Genomic DNA, 21,967 nt, shown 5'->3' with positions numbered 1-21,967 from the left:
ATGTCAATCCTCATTTCAAGCCATTTAGTATCGACGTGTCACAGTTTTTTTACAAGGGAAAAAGTAAAGTATCGTGCAGTGATTGATTTTTTATTTTTGGAAGGTTGAAAAGTAAACGAAATTTATTAACGAATATTGAAAATGTATAAGGACTCATCGCCTTCAATTAATACAGTAAAAAGATGGATTGCTGATGGTCATACAAGTCTTGAAGGCGATCCACGTCAAGGATGTCCAAAAACAAGAACAACATTTGAAATCGTAGAAAAAATATAGGATAAACAGCATTCTGTGGCTCTGCGAATAAAAATACTGATTTATTTATTCGTCCAACATTGTGAGTGTTGAGGACTGTTAGTGAAATACATCCGTTTAGACAAGGATCGTCTAAACAACATTGAAATACAATGGCATGGGATCTTTATAATGAAACGCATTTATCACAGCAAAAGTGCGTTTTTTTGGCTAGTTTATTAACTTTCTAAAAACCTTCTGGCACTCACGCTCCACCGAGACCGCGGTGCCGCGTTGTGGGTTGAGTTACGCCCGATCGTAGGTGGCCGTCGCCGTCGTCGTCGTAAACTAGCGTTTTTCACGCCTTCCACCACGCAACAGCCAGACAATGGCACTAACGATGATACACATGTAGTAGGTGAGACACAGCCACCATGAAACGAGCTCCTTTGTGTGTGGGGCTCTATGTTAAAACGCGTGATTTGGGATGCTGCTGGGCGTTTTGCGCGCGCGTGGTGAAACATAAGCTAAGCCCCTTCGGCTGGCTTCGTTAATTTCCATTCCAATCCCCGTTTTTTTTTGTTTTGGTTTCACCCCACCAACAACCCCCGAAACATCGGCCGAAACGGCTAACAACACGGTGCCGCTCATAACGGCTGGCGGGTTGACGCTTTCGTTGACGGCGATCTTGCAGCCCTTCCGAGAAGGGCTGCTGCCTGGCTGCGACTTGGCGACTTGAAGTGAGTGGGTAATTGACGACGCAGCGTGCACCACGACAATGTCGCCCACTTTTTTGTCGCTCCTCGTGTGCTTTCTTCTGCGCGGAGCCCGGAACGTGGAAATCACGTGCCTGGGTTTAGGGGGCGAACAACGGGCGCTGAAGTGCTTGCGTTGCCCGAGATAGAAGACCCGCAGAGAAAGGTGCTGGAACTGCTAGAAGAGACAAGATTAATTCTTGTCTCCACCGACGGGGGCCACTCGAGGGGGGGCGCTCTTTCCAGAGTGTGTGTCTTGAGTGTCTCAAGCCGCAAGTCGCAAAGTGCTCGAATTCAAGTGCCCAACATTGTAGAGCGCATTCGATATCGCGCACTTTGTTTTCTATTATTCGGTAAATCGTCGCAAGCATTCGTTGCGTGAAAATGACGGGAGCAGTTCGCATGGCAACGACAAGAATGTCCGCTGCTCCCGTTCGACCGAGCTTCGAAAGTCGTGTCAAGGCGCACTATGTAAATGCGGCCCTCTAGCACGGCGCATTCCTAGAATAGTTGTTGCTGTGGCCGATCGGAATAGGAATTTCGCATTCACAGTCGCTCTCGGGCACCTGCTGCCTGACCTGTTCGATAATGTGGATATTTCCCTCCCCGGGCCACGTGTGTGGAAGGCCTCCTGATAACACGTTGTGTGTGCTTCACCGCACCGCAGTGGACCATACTGGACATGAAGGTAGCAAAAACTGGCTGGGATCTCCTAGGAAAGCGAATGGCGCAGCCGCTCGCCGCTCGATAATTGTCGTCAGGGCAAAGCAGGCAGAGCAGCAGCACTCCGAGGCCGACCATATCCAGGTCAGCTCGAGGCGCTCGAAGAAACTGCCTAATCACGACGTTACCCGCCGGCCGGCCGGTATCGTTCGTTTCAGAGCAAAAACATCCAATCACATCGAACGAGTGGCAGCGAGTGATTTTGCAAAATGCATCCAAATTTGCAACCTCGCGGGCCCCGGCCACGTGTGTCACCCATTGGGAAAGTATCGATCATGCCGCGAAGGGCCGCTCCAACATTCCAGCCACATTCCACGGCGTAATGGCGGCGGTGGGCAGTATTAAAATAATAAGTTCAATTGAACCCTTCCCGGTCGATGAAGGAACGGAATAATTGGCTCCATTTCGCGTCCCCTCACATGTGTGACACCCCCGGAGCCGGAGGGCGACCGCCTGAGTGTGTGGTGCAATCGCAATCGTCGTCGGCCGTGCAATTAGCGTGTGTGTGCGATGCCGGAAAAAAGTGCATTCGATAATTATTTGCGTGCTGCTGCGGCTTAGAAATCACAGCAAATTTACATTCCATTCGAGGAATTCCGGGCCTCCGAGCGAACCCCCGAGGGCTGCCAATTAAAAGCCACCCTGTTGAGCACATTCGAGCAGTTTCGAGCCGTTTCGAGCAATTTCGAGCCGTTTCGAGCAGTTTGACAACTATTTGTCTAGCAAATCTGCGAAGTGAAAATATTCACATAAACATCTATTCGAGCACATTCGAGTAGTTTCGAGCAATTTGGGAAAAAGTAGGCTAGCAAATTTGTGAAGTAAAGATATTCACTTAAACCAATTTTCGTCATAATTCAAGCTCCACTAAATTGCGACGCAAAGTGTTACCTTAGCGCAATCACCGGAAATGCACTAGCCAGCTGCAGGCTCCGGGTGCTATCGACACGTGTGTCCGAGGCCCGGGGCCCGCAGATGCTACACGAGCAGCTTCCGCACGAGCCCTGGGTGCAGACCGTGCACTTGTGCATGGCGCATTTTTTAATATTGCCCACTCATTAGCCCTCACCGGATGCACCGGTTCGCAACGCACCCGGAAAGCTCTCTCTCTCTCTCTCTTTCTCCCCCTGATGCAGTGGGCAACGTGCCCTTTAATGTAGGTTGTTTTTGTTTTTGCTTCTCTTGCTTTCCAAGCTTTCCCTATCACCCGGCACGGGTAAGGATATGTTCCGTTTTCCGCTTCCGCCATATTCCGGTTGTTTATTATTATAGGGTCGCCGGGACGGGGGCGCCTCGACGAGACCGGTTTCGGGTCGACCAGCTCCCGTTTATATCAGGGAGGCCACCGGATGGGCAATCGATATTATCAGGCCCCGGATTTCTGGGTTTTTTTCCCGTTTTTCTTCGCCGGCGCCGGCCGTTCTGTGTCACCTGTGGTCCGGCTCCTTATTGGCTCTTGTTTTTATGTTCGCTTCGGACGAGACGAATTTTGATTGCCGGTTGTGTGTCCGCGCCGGTCTGCTGCCCGAGTGACTTCCGGTCCTTGACCGACCCGAAGCTGATAGCAAACGGTGACTCCCGAACGCTGCCTGCAGAAGGTTATCTTGGTGCGGCATACCTTACTTCGCAGGGCGTCCGTCCGATGCACTTTCGGTGCTTCCGGAGGCAATAAAACTTCTATCCACTCGGCACTGCTGCTTGCTGCGCGGGAGTGAGTTCACCTTGAGGGGCCCCCGCCATGTAATTCGAGTTCGGGGGACAGTTCTAAAAGGTCCTAAAATTGTTCGTTCACTCGCCCGACCCCAATTCGTTGCTGCTGAGGCGGCGAATCTCTTCACCAATGCCGAGTAATCGAGATCGAACGCGATCATTCGATCAGCCACCGCGATCCGCTCGCTGGCTAAAATATGTTTAATTTAATTACACGTTTTCAGAACACTTCCAGGCGCGCGGGATAAGCGAAAATGATAGGGTTGCTGCCTTAGGGAGTTCAGTCCTCACGACGATTTCGTCGAGGCCGCCGAAACGGTGGCCACATTTTGGTCGCCGCCCGCCGCCCAGAATCCCATATCACGGCTCCGCGGGATTAGGCTCCTATCGTCCACCCGGGATCAGCCCCGGGCGGCTACCGGTCGGTCTCTAGGAGCTCGCTTTTCGGGGCCCCTCACATCTCACCTTGAATTCCTTTTAACCTTTCACGCTGAGGGGGCCGTCCAGGCCCGGCGAGTGATGCGTTCGGTCTATAATTTGACCTTCTTTAGATGCGATGCGTGATTGATTTTACGTACCGCGAGTCCTCGGGCCAACCCCCCAAAAAGGCCCTCTGTGTCAGGGCTTCTCGTGCTTAGAAGGCTCCGGTTTCGGGGGTCTCCGGGGATCAATCTAATCGCTGTCTACGCTACACTCGCTTCAGGCCTCGCGGGCTAGGGCTTCGTTTCGTGTCGTTTTCTTCTTCGCATGCGAGGCTCTCGCTCGAATGGTCTTTCCGATGTCCGATCGATCGAGTGCACAGCTGGATTTGCGCGCGTTCAATTAGACCGCAGTGCTCGAAATTATATGTTTTACCGTTTTGTTTTAGCGGTCACCAGCGTTTTCGCAACCATCGGCCTGAAAGTGTTTTCGGTCGCAATTACTCGCGAGCCATGTGGCCAACCCAAATGGCTCACGGTTTTCCAGTCTGGAGGAATAGGAGCCCCTAAAAGGGTGTTCGGGTTGCAAGATATTTGATCGGAAAGATTCGAGGCGAAAAGAACTCGGCTAGCATCGGGATGCAAATATTTTCACCTCATCAATCGTGGCGCCGTAAAGAGGAAGGATCGGATGGCGAAGGCACCCAGGCTGCAGATTCATTAATCTTTCCGCCTGACAGTATCGGCCCCGACGGAACGCCCGGCTGTGTCGATCGATTGTTTTCGGCCGAACAAAACGTTGTGGATGTTCCCTTTCGGCTTCCCCGACACTAATGGCCAACGGCGGCGGTGGTGGCGTCGGCAAACCATTAAAGTAAAACCAGGACCCGGCCGGCCGGCCGGTCGAGTCCTGCGGCCAGCTCGCCGATAAAAGGTATTCAATTTTTACACACCCGGCCCATTATGCAACGCGCGTTCGCTCGGAACACACGGAGTGTCAATAATAATCCGTGCCAAGGGATATCACGCGCCGAAAGGAGGAATACAACGAAAACAACGAAAAACGATCATTAAATTTTAAGGCGACGACGACGCGCCGGGGAGGTTTCTCGCTTGACGCGGAGTTGATGTCTTTTGAGCGGCCGTTTTGCGCACCGTAAGGCGGCTCGCGCGCTCAATTCACGCCTGGCGCGTCAGTCGGCGGCCAAGCGCCAACCGCGAGCACACATTTACACGCGAGGAGCGCTCGGGTTATTTATACCCGTTGGTTCCTTTTTTTTGTGTGTGTTTTCTTCGCCTGGCGGACTTTTTCCGGTTTTGCTCCCTCCCAGCGCCAACTCGTAAATCAAACTGACGCAAACAATATTTCTCGTCTTTCTCGGCCGCCGCCTCAAAGCTTTTTACACAAACAAACAAAAAAAAGGAGTGTATCGGGCGCTGAAATGCGAAAAGCGTACAACGTTTTGTCGGACGGTCGGTTGAAGGAGTCGTGGCCACGGGTACGCAAATCGGCCAGAAGGCAATGGAGGATGACAGATGGATGCGACAGATTTGAAACATTCTTTTACTACCTTGCTGGGTTGGGCAGAGCGCATCGTAAAACGGCGACGACGACTGGGATTTCAATTTTACAACGACCGACCGACGGGCCGAGTCGCGCGCGGCACTAATGGACCCAACCCAACCCTGCTCCGGGCTGGCGACTTAAAGTCAACAAAGACGAATGACGTCGGAGGCACCGTCCGGCCGGCCATGTTTGGCCTTCGCTGTCTTCCTCTCGGTGGAACTAACCCTACGGGACCGAACTGAGCCCATTGGCAGGTGTAGGACCAACGCGAACGCTCACGCACACCGCTCCGCTCAATTACGAGCGATAATTTGTCCCAATCGTCACATAATCGAGAGAGACCACGGGTGTGATTAATGGCACATTTCTGGGTGCCATCCATCCGCGAAGGGGCTGTTCTCGGTCTGTTGGACGTCTCCGAATCCTAATTTCTGCACCTCAACTCCTGGTACGAATTGATACGTCAACAAGGTGCCAATGCCAGCGATTGTGGCGATTCGATCGAGTTCTTCGTTATCAGTCCCTGTGTGCTCACGGACGTTCGGACGAACCGGTTCCACCTTCGCTCGCTCGCGGTGTTGTTGTAGCATAACAAATCCCAACACATTCCATCCACACCCGGAGCCGGAGCCGGAGGTGGCTCCGGGTGGCTGACAAATGGTTTGGACACAACAAGAAGAATTAATTATAGCCAAGGAACAACAACTAATGGCCCACGGCACCAGCCGGTCTTCCAGCCACACATACAAATGGTGTGCTGGGATTTTTTGTTCGATGGCCGTACATCCCCGAAGTACGGCCTGATCCACCTGTTGCGCGCCCGAGGGATCGGGAAATTTGGTCCAAGACCGAGAAGCACTTTTAATTAGTGAAAACTGTTCCGCCTCTGGTCGGACTCATTAGATCGGGGCTACGGCCCAAAAAAAACGGACAATTCTTAGATCGCGTTAGATGCTGCCAGTGCCAGTCTCCCGAGCGACACGGAGCTCGTGACGAAATCATAAAACTATCCACACACCAACACCACAAGCACGGCGGGGTCACACTCTTAGCTCCATCGCTGCAAGCTGCGAGAGCTGTAAAGACGTAAAGTTTATGGCCATTCTCTGTTTGTCTCACCCGCGACTGGCGTTGCTTCATCTACGCGCAGCGCCACAAATTGAAATCGAACGAACGCCGAGCGCCCCGAGTGGACACGAGCACTCTGGCCCTGGGGCCTTGGTGAATATTGATTTTTCGAGACTGCGTAAAAGGCCAATAGGCCCGTCCGTCCGCCGAAGATACCAAAGCCGAGAAACGGGAACGGAAATACACTTATGTAACTAAGAAATTTCGCGCAAAAACAAAGAACTTCAGCGCCGAGGTTGTCGGGCCGATCGCGATGTCGCCATGCGTGAATAGTAATTAGTCACTGGCCTTTCAGATGGCACGGACACCGCAACGCCGTCGGTCGGTCGGTGACAAAGTCGCGGGCCGCGCGAGAACCGTGCCATAAACCTCCGAAAACTCACGATCCACCCGTTTGCGTGTGAGGGTCATTAATTTGTGAGCGAACCAAGCGACGAACTAGCCGCGTGTGTGTGCGATGATGCCAACAGCATCCATGGCTCGTTCCATCTTACTTTATCATCTTCAGCCCTCATCTCGGGGCGGCCATCAATCTGGCCCGAAAATTCCAATCCCTCTCTCTCTCTCTCGAGAAGGACCTGGCGGATGCTGAGAACAACAACAACGATTCTCGCGACCTCCGAAACTTTAGACAAATGTTCATCATCATCAGCAGCAGCAGCCGTAGAGTGCGAAGGAATAAGGAAAAACCACCGACGGCCAACCATCACCATATGCCATCCATCATTCGGCGGCGGGCTCTCGCGCTCTGTGGCTCTGTCGGTCATCGTTCTTCATTTTTCTCCCTCATCTCCATGGGCTCCTCCATCTGAGGCCGCTTCTTTGTGGATGGCCGGGATCTGTTCCGGGCCGGGTAGGCCTTGTAGGGAGCGAAGCAACATTAACGTTTATTTCTTCCTTCTCAGGCCCCGCTCGGACCCACTCGGGCCCCCGGGTTTTCTGTTGGGTAGCCCCGAAAGTGGGGTCAGCTTTTTTTTTGACAGCGGCCACAAACCGTAAATCTTGTTACCAATGGAGCAGCCAGATTCACCGTTCGACAAATTGTTTCTAACTTTTTAGAATCTGCCCTCCGTCAATCGCACTCTATGCTTATATTTGGATTGAAGTTGATCCAGTGAGCCCTCCAGAGCAGGTTGTTCATTGCACCGAACAGTGATTCTTATGTTACTGGTATCTGGATTTAACCAACAGAAAACTTCCTAAGCCCACGAGTTGGCACCAAGCATAACATAGATAGTAAGGCTGAAAAGTAAGTTTATTACTGATCAGGAGCATTGAGCGCATCCACGTCTGCATTCAGAAGATTCAAGTCCGAGCAAGGCGGGAGCTGACGGGAGCTCTGCAAATCTATCATTGCAAATCGTGTGATTTTCCATTGAATGCCTTCAAAGCGATTAATAGATTATCGATCGGACGGACGAGCCTAAAGTGCCTTGATGCAGGCAAGGTCGCGAAAGTCCTTGGCCATTCCCCCAGACTAGTCCACAGACTGTCTATCCACTGTTTACAATGCAAAAGAATCCGTTGGAGATTTCCAGTTACTCTTCAAGTATTAATTTATACACTTGTGATGCTTTCCTTATGTCGAAGCAAGTAGTTTCGACTACTTATTCTAACTGGATCACTAAATGCCGTTAATGAAGAATAGCTATTCCCGAATACTATCCCAAGACACACATGGAGAACTCAGGTAGAGTCACTACTCTTTTCCTCACACTAATAATTTGAAAACTATACACGCTCTAAGCTCTGACGTCGAGCCAATTAAGAGTCCTTTAGAAAGTTCATAAAAGTCTCTTCCGTTGTTTGGAGTTGCGTACTTGCGATTGCTGCGATCCTCCTCATCCTGCTTAAACTGTCATCAATTAGGAATCAATGATCAGTCCTGCTGCATGGAAAATGATTCCATCATCAAGATGCCCCAAAATAGGGACTTACTTTTGCGTCGGCCCAATCCGGACTGCCGAGCTGCCGGAGTTCGTTACAAACGTTTAGCGATCGCAGTTCGGAGCTCCGATCGCAGCTTCTATTTGCTGCCCAATGCTGCCGTTCGCTCCTCTGCTTCGATTTTGGGGAACGTGTTACTCGGCCTCCCGAACTGGAACTCGTGAGCTCTACTCGCTTCTCGCTTCGCTGGTCTAACTGTACTTCTGGTGCTACGCCGCCGCGGCTTGTTGAGCAAGTCATAAAAATAACACAAACCCCCCCGTCGGACTTCACCCTTTTCAGGCCGGTCGGGCGTTGTGTTGGGCGGAAATATTTCCGTAGAAAGTGTGATTTGGTAACAACTGCGAACCGACGACCAGAGAGAGGCGCTTGAAGATGGACCTGGGTTTCTGGGTTGCCGTGAGCCCCTATTTGAATGAGGCCCCGTTTGGAAAGCCAGCACCCCGTTTTTTGGGTGCTGGTGCTGGTGGATGTCCTTCAGCAAAAGGCACAAGCAGGCAAGTGTCCGAAATCGTGCGTACGCGCTCCCGTGGCGTTCATTGGGCGTTGTTTGCGTCCGGCTGGCCGCTGGATGGTGTGGGTTACTGCCGGTGGCCATTACTAATTACTAGCCTGCGAAGGTGGTGCAGCCTTCAGTCAGCTCTCGAGCGAAGATCCACCCACCCAGGACGCGTCACCGGTTTGTTGCGCAACCGCACGCACCGTCTCCTTACGCACCCGGAACGAAGCTCAACCTTGTTTCGGTCGTCGATTCGATCGCCGATCGATTCAGGGTTTCTCAGCTTCAGCGAGTGGAAAGCGCGCTCTTGAAAAAAATGTTTTTATTTTGGTCGCGCAAGTCGCGTGGCGTCGGTCGGACTATGAGTGGGTGTGGGTGTCTTGCGGGGGCAGCCAAAAAGCAGCCCCGGGCCACGCGCCCACATCCTACGGTGCGTAGTCGTGTGTGGGTTGCCGACACAACGCGCCCTCGTCGTAGTAGGAGGAGTTGTTGTGGAGAAGGTTGATCTCTCTCTCTAATGGAACCACCGGGCGCGATCGGTAAAGATGCGGATAAACAACGCTAAACTGCATTTATTTGACGTTTCGCTCGTTAAGCCTCCGGGGTCGGGGCGGTCTTGTATCTAGGACACCGGCGGATTTGCCCGTTGGACCTGTTTTGGGACGATAAAAAGTGAAATTAAATCTGGAGCGCGATCCGATCGACATTTCGGACGGCTGGCTGCTGGCGTTCAGGAATCGATCATACGCCGGCCTCGCCGCCATCCGCAAGGAGTCCATTAGTTGGACACACACACACAAATGCACCGGGTACCTGCCACCCGAAGGGCCCCGAAGAACTGGCTCCCGTCGAGACAGGTTGTCCGCGCGTTCCTAGTGACGCGCGATTAATATTAATTTATGTAATCACTCGGCAAAAACGAGTCCCTCCGACGACCACGACACCGGACCGGCGCGGTCAGCGAAATCACCGAAGGGACCAAAACCCCATCGCCGCCCCCCCCGGGGGACTCACTCTCTGCATTATCATAACACATCGCGCCATCGCGCCGGAATGTGGGCCATCCGCGAATCGCACGCGCGCGCTGGCCGCCGGCCGGGGATCCAATTTATAAAAATTAAATCACTCACCGTGCTCTGCGTGCGTGCGTGCGTTTCGTGAGTGGCTGCCGGCGAGAGACAGAGAGAGGAGAGAAAAAATAAATGTCCCTCGAGTCGAGTGGCACGCGCCACAGGGATTGCGATGTAATTATCGTTCGACAGAGAGAGAGAGTGGTGCTCGTTGCGAATGCTTCCTGCGGCGGCCGCAGCATAAATCGGTGCAGCGGCCACCGCCGATCGCGCGCGCTAATCAATTCGGACCGCTTCGCCATGGCGCACGGCCATCTCGGGCTAATTATTGATCTCTCAGTCGAGAGAGTTGACAGTTGCCGCCAGTGGCCACTTGACGGACACGAAATGGGACACGCACATTCCGCGGTCCCCCGCAACCCCAGCAATCATCATCATCATCGTGCTGGCATTTATTTCCACCGTTTTTTCTCCCTTCCCTGTGCTGGTCGCGGTCTCGGTGATTTGGTTGAGCATCAATTTCCGAGACAAGGACCATCTCAAAGCATCACCGACCGACAATCAGGAAGACATTCAAAGGCACAAACAGCCCACGTCATTAAACGGGAGATAGAGAAATCCCGGGTCTCGAAATTCGGCGATCGACGCAACCGCCCTGTGGTGGGAGCTTACACCGTTTGCTTGTAACCGTTTAACGACCACTTTACGGGACGCGGCCGAGGACCACCGACGACGACGAGGATGGCGATGCCAAACGGCCGGTCGTGTCACATCGAACGATCGAACGATCGTTTTCCAAACGCCATCGCCATCAATCGATCGAATGTCCACTCCAAAAACAGTCCGCGCATAGTCAGTGTGCTACATGGTTGGGAAAGTGGCGCGGCTGACGTTTTGGATCAATATTCTTCACCTCTTCAGTGCGCTAGAAGAGTTTCGATTTTACTTCCTACTTACTACGATTTGTACTACTTTTTGAATAATTAAGTGCTTAAGCTTTCTAAAAAAGTAGTCGTCTATGATAAACTGTGTGTGCCAAACCTCTCATCAATGGTCACATCCTTGTAAATATGGATATACAATATTGATACACCTAAGGAACTGATCATAAGAAATTGAAGAGAAGATCAAGAAAATAGTGGATCGTCTAACAGTCAACATATCAATTTGAGTGCAAAAATTTAAATTGATGCTCTGGTAGTGATCAACAAAAATTAAAGGCTCGTCCTTAGATAAATCAAGATAAATCAGGAAACCAAATGTTTGTAATCCATTTTACATTCCATTGTTTCGTTCGATGAAACCCTTAATCGATTCGCAAGAATCATCAACAGAAGGGTTTTGTTTACTTATTTATCATTATTTATTTTTACACAAAACAGTCAACTGGCAACGTAGCCTAATCTTACAGAGTTAACTTAGAACTTAGAACTAGTAGCACTGAAGCTTGTTACCGGTATTTAAAGAGAAACATACACGAATATACGAATTCAACAGTAACATTATTGAAACAGTTGCTAAGAAGACGGGAAAGGAAAAACATCACGACACTGATCAAGGGACATATTGAGGTCAAGAAATGACGAGAAATTGTTATACGTATGACTCTACGTTTTAAACAAGTTCTGAATCCAAATGATCCAAAAATCCAACCAAATTATGCGAAGCCATTTACATTACCATCTGGAAATGCTGTCTGGAGAACAGGCTCACCATATTTCGAACCCACGTAGTATATTCACGGTGGCGGTCCGTGGCTCTTTTCCCACCTGGGTTGTGAAATTGAGCCGAAATTGAGGTAAAATTTCGCACATTGATTGAGATTAGGTGAAAGTGCCTCCTAGAGTGCCAACGATGGTGCCAAATTTCTCACCACACACACACACACTCTCATCGATGTAACACCTTTCGCTGGGCGGTCCATTAAATTCCCCAAAAACCGCTGTTTCTCCAACCACAACAATACTCTACACCTCGGATACGCAGCATGATCGGCAGCGATCGTCGTCAGCATCAAGCTCTTATCCGTCGATGCATGGGTGGTCAGTTTCGGTCCCCGGTGCCGTCGCGGCACCATTACCATAAGACACTCTTTTCAACAACAATGTTCCCGGGGGCCGGGAACGCTACGCTCTGCGTTTGGTGTCTTCGTGATTTAGGATATGTCCTATACAATTGCATTAAATCAGTTTTATCGCCGCCCCAAAGCTTTTGCTAGACATCCTCACGAAATACGAGCGATGAGGCTGTCAGCCATTTTGTAGCACAGCCTACTGGTTTCTTTCCCGCCGCAAGTCGGACTGCTTGGACCAGAGTGAGTGAATGAGTGGCGCAGATACAACCGACCAAGAGAGTGAAGCACTTTAAATTAACCAAACAATAAATTAACTACTAATCCGATTAGCGGCGCGTAATCGGAGACTATTGTGTCCGGGGACCACTCGAGAAGCAACGCGCGCGAGAGAGAGAGGGTGTCCTTCTGTGCGTTCGATCGGAGCTGTATTGATTTCGATGCGTGGTTAAGCGGCGAACCGCCCAAAAAAAGATGGATGACTATCGAAAAGCTTTCTATACAAAGGGGAACACCTACAAACGGCTATAAAAACGTTCGTGTGGGGGGGCGTGCGACAACAACAAGCCACCCACTGGCCAGGCCGGCAGAAAAGCGAGAGTGTGGATTAATTTTAATTTGAAAAGCAACATCTCTGTCGCCCACTTTCGTCGGGCCAGTTTTGGCGTTCACAGCAAAACAGTAGTAACGCTCCCTCGGCGCACGTTCTGGAGGCGTTTCTTCGGACTGCCCCAAACAACACGACCCGAGCTGGACACGGAAAGTAGTGGCCACACCGTCCGGTAAGGTCATGTGACCCCGGATTACCCCGGACCCCGGATCGCTGGCCAAGCCAGGCCAGCGAAGCCATAACCTCTCGCTCGCTGGAACAGTTGGTCAAATACAGGGGTGAGAGCCGGGCTGAGGTCTCTTGGTGGTCCCACGTCGACGGCGCGTTGACAATGTTGACTCTCTCTCTGTCTGCAAAAGGCCATAAACCGTGATGAATTCTCGGCTCGGTGTTCGCCCGCCCGTCCACCCGTCCGTCCAGTTCTTCAGAGAGGGCAAGAGGGCGACATGACAAACACTTTATGGGGGCCCTTTTTTATCGCCCAAAGCCCGAACCGCAAACAACAACCCCCCGGGCCATCAACGGCGGTCTCTTCCCGGTCGACGACGACGACGCCGTTTCGGTTGTTACTTGCCTGTGTGTTCTGTTTCGGATTAGCCGGCCGTGGTCTAGTTCGAGTTCTCCACTCTCCGGCCCCGGGTCGGACGCCCAGGAATGCCTGATGGAGACGTCGGGTCAATAAAACCGCCGTCGGGTCTCCCCAAAACCTACACCCGCTTCATTATACATTCATATAACGAACGTGCACCACATAACTAACACGGCACCTTGGGTCGGGACGGGGTCCTCGCAAAACAGCAACAGCAAAACATGGTTCTTGTGGTCTCGGTAGGAGAGTGGCTTATGGCCTGCGTCCGACACCGGGTGAAATGATAAATAATACATTTGGAACCAAAGAGTGGACCCTCTGTCGGTGGTCGTTCGAACTCCAATCCAATCTGACACCAAGACCCGTCCTGTCAAATCGCCGACCCGTCCAGGGCACGTGCTTCATTGGCGCTTTCATAAATATTGATCGTCCGATCGACGCGTCCGAAGGACGTCACCAGAGAAAGATTGTGCTGACCCGCTGCCTTTTTTCTCGCTCCCTTCCCCAGTATGCATCGGCACGAACGGACGGATGTCGGTGCCATCGAACCGGGAGTATCACTACAAGAATCTGCGCGATCGGTACACGAACTGTACGTACGTCGATGGCAACCTGGAGATCACCTGGATACAGAACGGTTCCTACGACCTCGGCTTCCTGCAGCACATCCGCGAGGTGACGGGCTACGTGCTGATCAGCCACGTCGACATCCCGCAGGTGATCCTGCCCCGGCTACAGATCATCCGTGGGCGCACCACCTTCAAGCTGAACAAGTGGGACGACGAGTTCGGCCTGTTCGTGTCGTTCTCGCAGATGAACACGCTCGAGATGCCGGCACTTCGCGACATCCTGAGCGGGTCGGCCGGTATCTTCAACAACTACAACCTCTGCCACGTGCGCTCGATCAACTGGGAGGAGATCCTGTCCGATCCGCAGGCGAACATTCGGTACACGTTCAACTTCACGTCCCCGGAGCGCGAGTGCCCGCCTTGTCACCATACCTGCGAGGTCGGCTGTTGGGGCGAGGGAGCGCACAACTGTCAGAAGTTTAGCAAGCTCAACTGCTCACCCCAGTGCTCGCAGGGCCGTTGCTTCGGTTCGAAGCCACGCGAGTGCTGTCACCTGTTCTGTGCCGGAGGTTGCACCGGCCCAACCCAGGAGGACTGTCTGGCGTGCAAGAACTTCTACGACGACGGCGAGTGCAAGCAGGAGTGCCCTCCGATGCAGCGGTAAGTAACCCCCCCGGGGGACGATTCTGCTCTTGGGACAACTGGCTGGAATCACGCGTCCTTCGTCGTCCATTTCAGATACAACCCAATCAACTACCTCTGGGAACCGAATCCAGACGGAAAGTACGCATACGGAGCGACCTGTGTCCGGAACTGCCCAGAACACTTGCTCAAGGATAATGGGGCGTGTGTGCGGACCTGTCCGCCGAACAAGACGCCCCAGAATGGCGAGTGCGTGCCGTGTAACGGGGCGTGTCCTAAAACCTGCCAGGGAGAGGGTGTTGTCCACTCGGACAACATCGGCAAGTACCGGGACTGCACCATCATCGAGGGCTCGCTGGAGATCCTGGACCAAACGTTCACCGGCTACCAGCAGGTGTTCTCGAACTTCTCGTTCGGACCGCGCTACATCAAGATACACCCGGACCGGCTGGAGGTATTCTCCACGGTCAAGGAGATCACCGGCTTCATCAACATCCAGGGCGACCATCCGGACTTTACGAACCTCTCGTACTTCCGCAACCTGGAGGTGATCGGTGGCCGCCAGCTGAAGGAGAACTTCTTCGCCTCGGTCTACATCGTGAAGGTAGGTGTGACGCTGGACTTTCCGACCCTCGACACTGGTGCTAACCCTCTCGATCTCTCTTTCGCAGACTTCTCTGAAATCCCTGGAACTGAAGTCACTGAAACGCGTCAACTCGGGCTCGATCGTGATACTGGAGAACAGCAATCTGTGCTTCGTGGAGGAGATCGACTGGCTGAAGATCAAGAAGAGCAGCGACCACGAAACGATGATCCACAGGAACCGCGCCTCGAGCGAGTGTCGTAAGTATCTTCTGGTGTTGGGTAGGTGGGGATCTTGGACAAGTAACGCTAAGTGATTCTTTTCGCTTCACAGACGCATCCGGAATGCAGTGCTCGGAGCAGTGCACCAAGTCCGGCTGCTGGGGCAAGGGCCCGGAGCAGTGCCTGGAGTGCAAGAACTTTGTGTACGAGGGCAAGTGTTTGGATAGCTGCAAGAGTCTACCACGGTATGTATCCTCGAAGCGCACGGAGCATCCTCAGTTCAGTGTCCTAACCCGTATGTCATTTCTAATACCCGGTACACAGAATCTATCAGGTGAATTCGAAGACGTGCGAAGATTGCCACCCGGAGTGCAAGGACTTCTGCTACGGACCGAACGCGGACAACTGTGGCTCGTGCGTGAACGTGAAGGACGGCAAGTTCTGTGTGTCGGAGTGTCCGGTCATGAAGTACGCCCTGAACGGGACCTGCGTCAAGTGCCACAAGACGTGCGTTGGGTGCAACGGACCGCGGGACACGATCGCCACCGATGGGTGCGTTTCTTGTGATCGAGCGATTATCGGTAGCGATGCCACGATCGAACGGTGCCTGATGAAGGACGAACCATGTCCAGGTAAGTCCAGAGCGACCTGACTCCTTGGGACTCTCTAACTCACGCACTTCTAACCTCTTCCAGATGGCTACTACAGTGATTGGGTGCTGCAGGAGGAAGGACCGCTGAAGCACCTGTCCGGGAAAGCGGTCTGCCGGAAGTGTCACCCGCGGTGCAAGAAGTGCACCGGATACGGGTTCCACGAGCAGTTCTGTCAGGAGTGTGCCGGGTACAAGAAGGGCGAACAGTGCGAGGACGAGTGTCCGCTGGATCATTATGCGAACGAGGAAACGCGCATCTGCCATCCGTGCCACAAGGAGTGCCGCGGGTGCCACGGGGTGGGGCCGGACGCGTGTGACGAGTGCCGCAACCTGAAGCTGTTCGAGGGCGATCCGTACGACAACTCGACCACGTTCAACTGTACATCGATCTGCCCGCCGTCGCACCCGTACAAGCGGTTCCCGCAGGAGACGGGCAAGATTGGACCGTACTGTTCGACCGATCCGCTCCAGAGCGGGTTCCGGCTGGAGGCTCAAACCCAGTCCAGTGTGATCCTGGTCGGGCTGTTTGTGCTGGTGTTTTGTGTGGTCATCATGTCGGCCTACTGTATCTGCAGTAGGCAGAAGAACAAGAAGGATGCGGTCAAGATGACGATGGCACTGGCAGGCTGTGAGGATTCGGAACCGTTGCGGCCATCGAACGTGGGCCCAAACCTGACGAAGCTGCGCATCATCAAGGAAGCGGAGATCCGGCGGGGCGGTGTGCTGGGGATGGGTGCGTTCGGACGCGTCTTCAAGGGCGTGTGGATGCCGGAGGGCGAGAGCGTCAAGATACCGGTCGCGATCAAGGTGCTGATGGAGATATCGGGGTCGGAGTCGAGCAAGGAGTTCCTGGATGAGGCCTACATCATGGCGTCGGTCGAGCACCCGAACCTGCTGAAGTTGCTGGCCGTCTGCATGACCTCACAGATGATGCTCATCACGCAGCTGATGCCGCTCGGGTGTCTGCTGGACTACGTGCGCAACAACAAGGACAAGATCGGCTCGAAGGCGCTCCTGAACTGGTCCACCCAGATTGCCCGCGGGATGGCCTACCTGGAGGAGCGCCGACTGGTGCACCGTGACCTCGCCGCCCGGAACGTGCTCGTTCAGACACCGTCCTGCGTGAAGATTACCGATTTCGGACTGGCCAAACTGCTCGATTACGGGTGTGACGAATACCGGGCGGCCGGTGGCAAAATGCCCATCAAGTGGCTCGCCCTCGAGTGCATCCGCCATCGAGTGTTTACGAGCAAAAGCGACGTATGGGCATTCGCCGTCACGATCTGGGAACTGCTGACGTACGGGGCGCGCCCATACGAGAACGTTCCCGCCAAGGATGTGCCCGAGCTGATCGAGATTGGCCACAAGCTCCCGCAGCCCGACATTTGCTCACTCGACATCTACTGCATTCTGTTGTCGTGCTGGGTGCTCGACGCGGACTCCCGGCCCACCTTCAAGCAACTGGCGGAAATGTTCGCCGAGAAGGCGCGCGATCCGGGCCGCTATCTGATGATCCCGGGCGACAAGTTTATGCGCCTCCCGTCGTACACGAACCAGGACGAGAAGGATCTCATTCGGACGCTGGCGCCCGTCTCGAGTCCGGCCGGGCCGACGTCCACCACGATCGACGTGCCGAGTACGATCGCCGAGGGCGACGAGTATCTGCAACCGAAAGCGAACCGACCCGCACACTTGATGCTTCCGGGACCGTCGGCCGTGGAACCGTCAGAGGATGCGCCGAAATCGCTGCGCTACTGCAAGGACCCGCTGAAACCGGACGACGAGACTGATAGTGCCGCGAAGGAAGTCGGTGTGGGGGGTATCCGGTTGAATTTGCCGCTGGACGAGGACGACTACCTGATGCCGACGTGCCAAAGTCAAGCGCAGTCCACGCCCGGCTACATGGACCTGATCGGTGTGCCGGCCAGCGTCGATAATCCCGAGTACCTGATGGGTTCGGTGCAAGCCATGGCCCTTGGCACGCCTCCGCCGAACTCGCCCACGGTGCCGAACGGCGGCGGGCACCACCATCCGCTCCATCATCATCACCACCAGTCCCAGATTCAACTGCAACCGATCCAACAACCGCTGCAGGTGCTCCACCAGCAACACCAACTTCAGCAGCAACAGCACCAGCAACAGCAACACCATCACCAAACGCAGCTCTCGCAGTTATCGCATCACTCGTCGTCTTCCAACGGTCCCGTGTCGTCCATCAGCGGGGCCACCCTGCCCATCAGCCACACACCCAGCCCGAGCAACGCGAGCGTTGGGTCTACGAAAAACCCCAGCAACGAAGCAACGCAGGCCATCATCCCGCTCCAACCGGTAGCGGGTCCAGTGGCGGCAGCGACCACGACGTCTTCCGCCGCCGCACTGCACGAGCCCCAGTCACCGCCGACCCAAACGATTGGCATACCGCTGTCGCCGACGGAAACGGAAGCGACCTCCTCCGAGCACGAGTACTACAACGATCTGCAGCGCGAGCTGATCCCGCTGCACCGCAACGAAACCACTGTCTAAGCCTCTCTTGCCAACCCCCGGGACCCCCGACGGGAAGCCGAGAGGTGAGCCTTCTTCGTTCGAAGTTTTTTGTTTTAGCAACAGTTATTTGATTTTAAGTAGCGAGATGTGCCTTCGGAACTTCGGATGGTCTGCATTTACATTCGGGAGACAGAGAGGGAGTATGGTTATTAGCGTACTTAAATGTCTACAGCAGAGGATCCTGATCCGTTAGTGATCGGTTCGGTTTAGGGGTGGTTGACTGGCGTCTTCTGCTATAAATACTGGAGTTAAGAAGCCGCTTGCAGCCATTCAACACACACTGAGCCCGTGACACACCCTTAGGATAGACAGTTTGCCAGAGTTGAAAAGAAGCTATAGAAAGAGGGGTTTTATATATAAATATTTCATTGGAATACCTGTGATACTACTTTTAAATTTGTACTTTAAATGCCACGATTTTAAATGTAAGGCCTGGAACATTCAACGAGCAACGTCTACAAAAAACCCACATACAAATAACCTTACAACAGATCGATGAACACAGATTTCCCGAGTCTCTCGCCAAGAGCCGGAACACCAACTACAGCACGTTCCGGAGACAAAGTTTAGACAAGTTTAGCATTAAAAGTAGCATTTAGAGGAGACGGGCGCCAACGCAAAAAAGTGAGCTAACGAAGAAACCGAAATGTGTCGAAAAACCCACCCAAAACCCAAACTGCTTGCCTGCACAAGACTACTTAACACACACACAGGAGAGGTCACTAGTATCGGACTCCGAGGGAACGTCGGGCGAATGTCCCTACTCTTGCTCCTCATTGTGCGATATCGAGGGAATAGCAATAACGGAATAGAGAATAACCCATTCGGCTGCGCGTACTATTGTTTTCGTTTGTTAGGTGATACAGTTGAAGGAAGATGACATTGTACATACGGTACATACGTGGGAAGCCTGCAGGTATTATTGGATATCGAATATAGCGGATCGCTGCGGTGTTCTCTAGAAACCAGATATATAGATAGTTTTATGTACATAGGCCGCTAGGGCCGCTGATATAAGGGCTGATATACGGTAGAATCCAGGAAACCAGAGGGCTCCATTTTAGTCGAGCTTGCATTAGAGCGTATGGGTAGCGAAGTGGCAACGAGCTAGGGAGCTAGTAGAGAAGGATTTTTAATAGAACGTCGACAAGCGAACGCTGTTCAAACAGCAACCTGTTCCACAGTGTCCTGATTGCAACGCAAGCACACGCGACTCATGCACACAGAGTTGCCAAACGCCGGACTCGCCGGAAGAAACGTACTGCAGAAACGAAATCGTGCCATTTTTTGAGTCCGGTTGGCGGAGGCGTGCTCGCGACACTGCGAATGGCGGTATGAAGCAATCCTAGACCGAGCACGAACGCAAGTGCTAGTGTGTACGTGTGGTTTTAGGTAAAAATGTATCGAGGAACGCTCACTTGTTGACATTTTAAATTATAAATATTTTAAAGCAATAATCCGAGTGTTGTGCCTTTTTATTACGAGTACTTCGAGTGAAAGAAATGTATCTAGTCGTCGAAGTTTCGAGACTTGGGACTGCAATAAGGATCAGAATTGTAAATTCTCGTAACTCCTGGAATAAACTACCGGTAAATAATAAAACGACTTCATATTATTTGCCGATACTTTACAACGGACGTATCCGCCATTTGCAACAAAACGAATTCAAACGGTTTGCATGCAACTGGAAAAGATTGTACGCTGAGCGTGAAATATTTCACTCAAAAACGAAACAGTCGAACCTCAACCCTTGATGCTGTCAGGAGCCGTTAAGGTTCAAAATTCTTTTTAAATAAGCTTGATAATTAATAATTAATAACCAATAATTATATTGAAAAATTGATAATTAAATTAATCAAAAAATAATTATATCTAGATGATTCTCGGCCATCGTTTGTCTTTGAGCATTCAAAAGCGAAATAAATATTAGTTGAAGTAAATTCTCGTCCACTTTGCTAGAAATTTGTTCTTCGACTAGTATTTTTACAGATATTCTGGAAAACGTGAAACTTGTACAATTTATAGCGTATAATTGAGTGAGAAAAGAACCTAGAACTTTTAAATGTTTTACAGAAAAAAGACAAAATAGAAGGAGTAGCAAGAGATGGCTGCCTACAGCATTATAAGGATCGCCTATGCCTAAATAAACCAAAATATTGGCAGCTTATCAGTTTCGCAATTATTTTAAAAAATATGGTAAGCTTATATTTTAGGAAAACTTTTAATCTAACCCCCAGAGACATTCAATTCCAAGCGCCATTTGAAAAGAAATGAGTGTGGAAAGGATCGGATCGTCACAAAGGCGAACAAAGAATTCTGACGTAAAAATGCAAATTTCTACGACCAATTTGTATGAGCTGTGTAATTGATATTGGCTTAGAATTTGGTAACTTTTTGTCCCTTTAAACGCCTATGGATTGGCTTTCGGAGGCCTTTTCGAGATATCCAGCACAGCGTTGGCTAACCGAAGCATGGTGCCTTAGGTAATCCCAATTTGTTCCCAAATGTGAAGCTCTTTCGGAATCAAAACGCCGGAAATCAAAATTGAGGGCCTAAGGAACTGGCCCATATTAAAATGAAGTTCAAGTGAGCGTATGTTTCGGACTAAAATATTTGACTCTTACACATGTTTACACATTCTTTGCTTTTGACATTAATTTTATTGCCTTGCCTTGCCATTGTAGTACAATAATACATATTCCGTGTTGAGTACGCCTATTTTTCTTTACCTATTTTTACAGAACCTTACGGGAACTAAAACAAAACAAATAGTACACCCTCAATAAATTAGCTTACAGTCTACCCGTTTGGGATACTCTACCAGTGCCCCCTTCGCTAATGGTCTATCCTACCGACTGTACCGCAATTTTTGCTTACATCTAAAACCCTAGGCGTGTGACAGTAAAATAAGAAACTCAACTTAGACTCCCACCAACGCCACGAAACGAAGACTGTGTCCTCTGTGCGCTCTGAGCGCTCTCTCTGTACATTTGGTGGACTGGCTAATTTCTAACGTTTCTCTACCACCGGCGACACACTCCCTGCCGCCCACCACCCCGGGGGAGAGGATTTCAATCACAAATTTCGATATTGATATTGGTTTCGCTATTGGTATCGTTTAGCTTCGAGCGAACGACCGCCGACACGATGCTGGCCGCCTCGGACTCCTCGCCGACCGAGCACGGGGACGACGAGGACGATAGCCGCAGGGGGATCGGGGCCACACTGGCGATCGGTGGTGACGGACAGGACTTGGTCGGGGAGGCGGACGGAGAGGACGGCGACGATGGGTAGTACTTGTCGTCCCCCTTGGCCGGTGGCGACGAAAGGCGCGTAATGGTAACGCCATCGACCATCTTCTGCCGTTTGCTCTCGGGCTTCTTGAGCAGCTCCTCGATCGAGTACGGGTTCCGCTTCTTCGAGATGGCGGTCTA

General features: G+C 52.0%; 2 protein-coding genes across 2 annotated transcripts in view; one reads left to right on the top strand and one right to left on the bottom strand.

Annotated features, from left to right (window-relative positions):
• LOC128275426 (epidermal growth factor receptor) overlaps positions 1–19,900 on the top strand; it is a 31,948-nt gene extending 12,048 nt beyond the window's left edge. The window contains exons 2-8 of the mRNA XM_053013919.1: positions 13,831–14,551; positions 14,630–15,137; positions 15,205–15,376; positions 15,450–15,582; positions 15,662–15,969; positions 16,033–17,993; positions 18,153–19,900. Of these exons, the coding sequence (XP_052869879.1) occupies positions 13,831–14,551; positions 14,630–15,137; positions 15,205–15,376; positions 15,450–15,582; positions 15,662–15,969; positions 16,033–17,993; positions 18,153–18,512 (4,163 nt within the window). The 3' untranslated portion in view covers positions 18,513–19,900. The remainder of the gene's footprint in view (positions 1–13,830; positions 14,552–14,629; positions 15,138–15,204; positions 15,377–15,449; positions 15,583–15,661; positions 15,970–16,032; positions 17,994–18,152) is intronic.
• Positions 19,901–21,604: 1,704 nt separating this feature from the next.
• LOC128270742 (paired box pox-neuro protein) overlaps positions 21,605–21,967 on the bottom strand; it is a 35,763-nt gene continuing 35,400 nt past the window's right edge. Inside the window, exon 9 of the mRNA XM_053008158.1 lies at positions 21,605–21,964. Coding sequence (XP_052864118.1) covers positions 21,605–21,964 — 360 coding nt within the window. The remainder of the gene's footprint in view (positions 21,965–21,967) is intronic.

This window comes from Anopheles cruzii, chromosome 3 (genome assembly GCF_943734635.1).
Source record: "Anopheles cruzii chromosome 3, idAnoCruzAS_RS32_06, whole genome shotgun sequence".
Lineage (NCBI taxonomy): Eukaryota > Metazoa > Arthropoda > Insecta > Diptera > Culicidae > Anopheles > Anopheles cruzii.
This window is presented reverse-complemented; position numbering and strand designations above follow the sequence as displayed.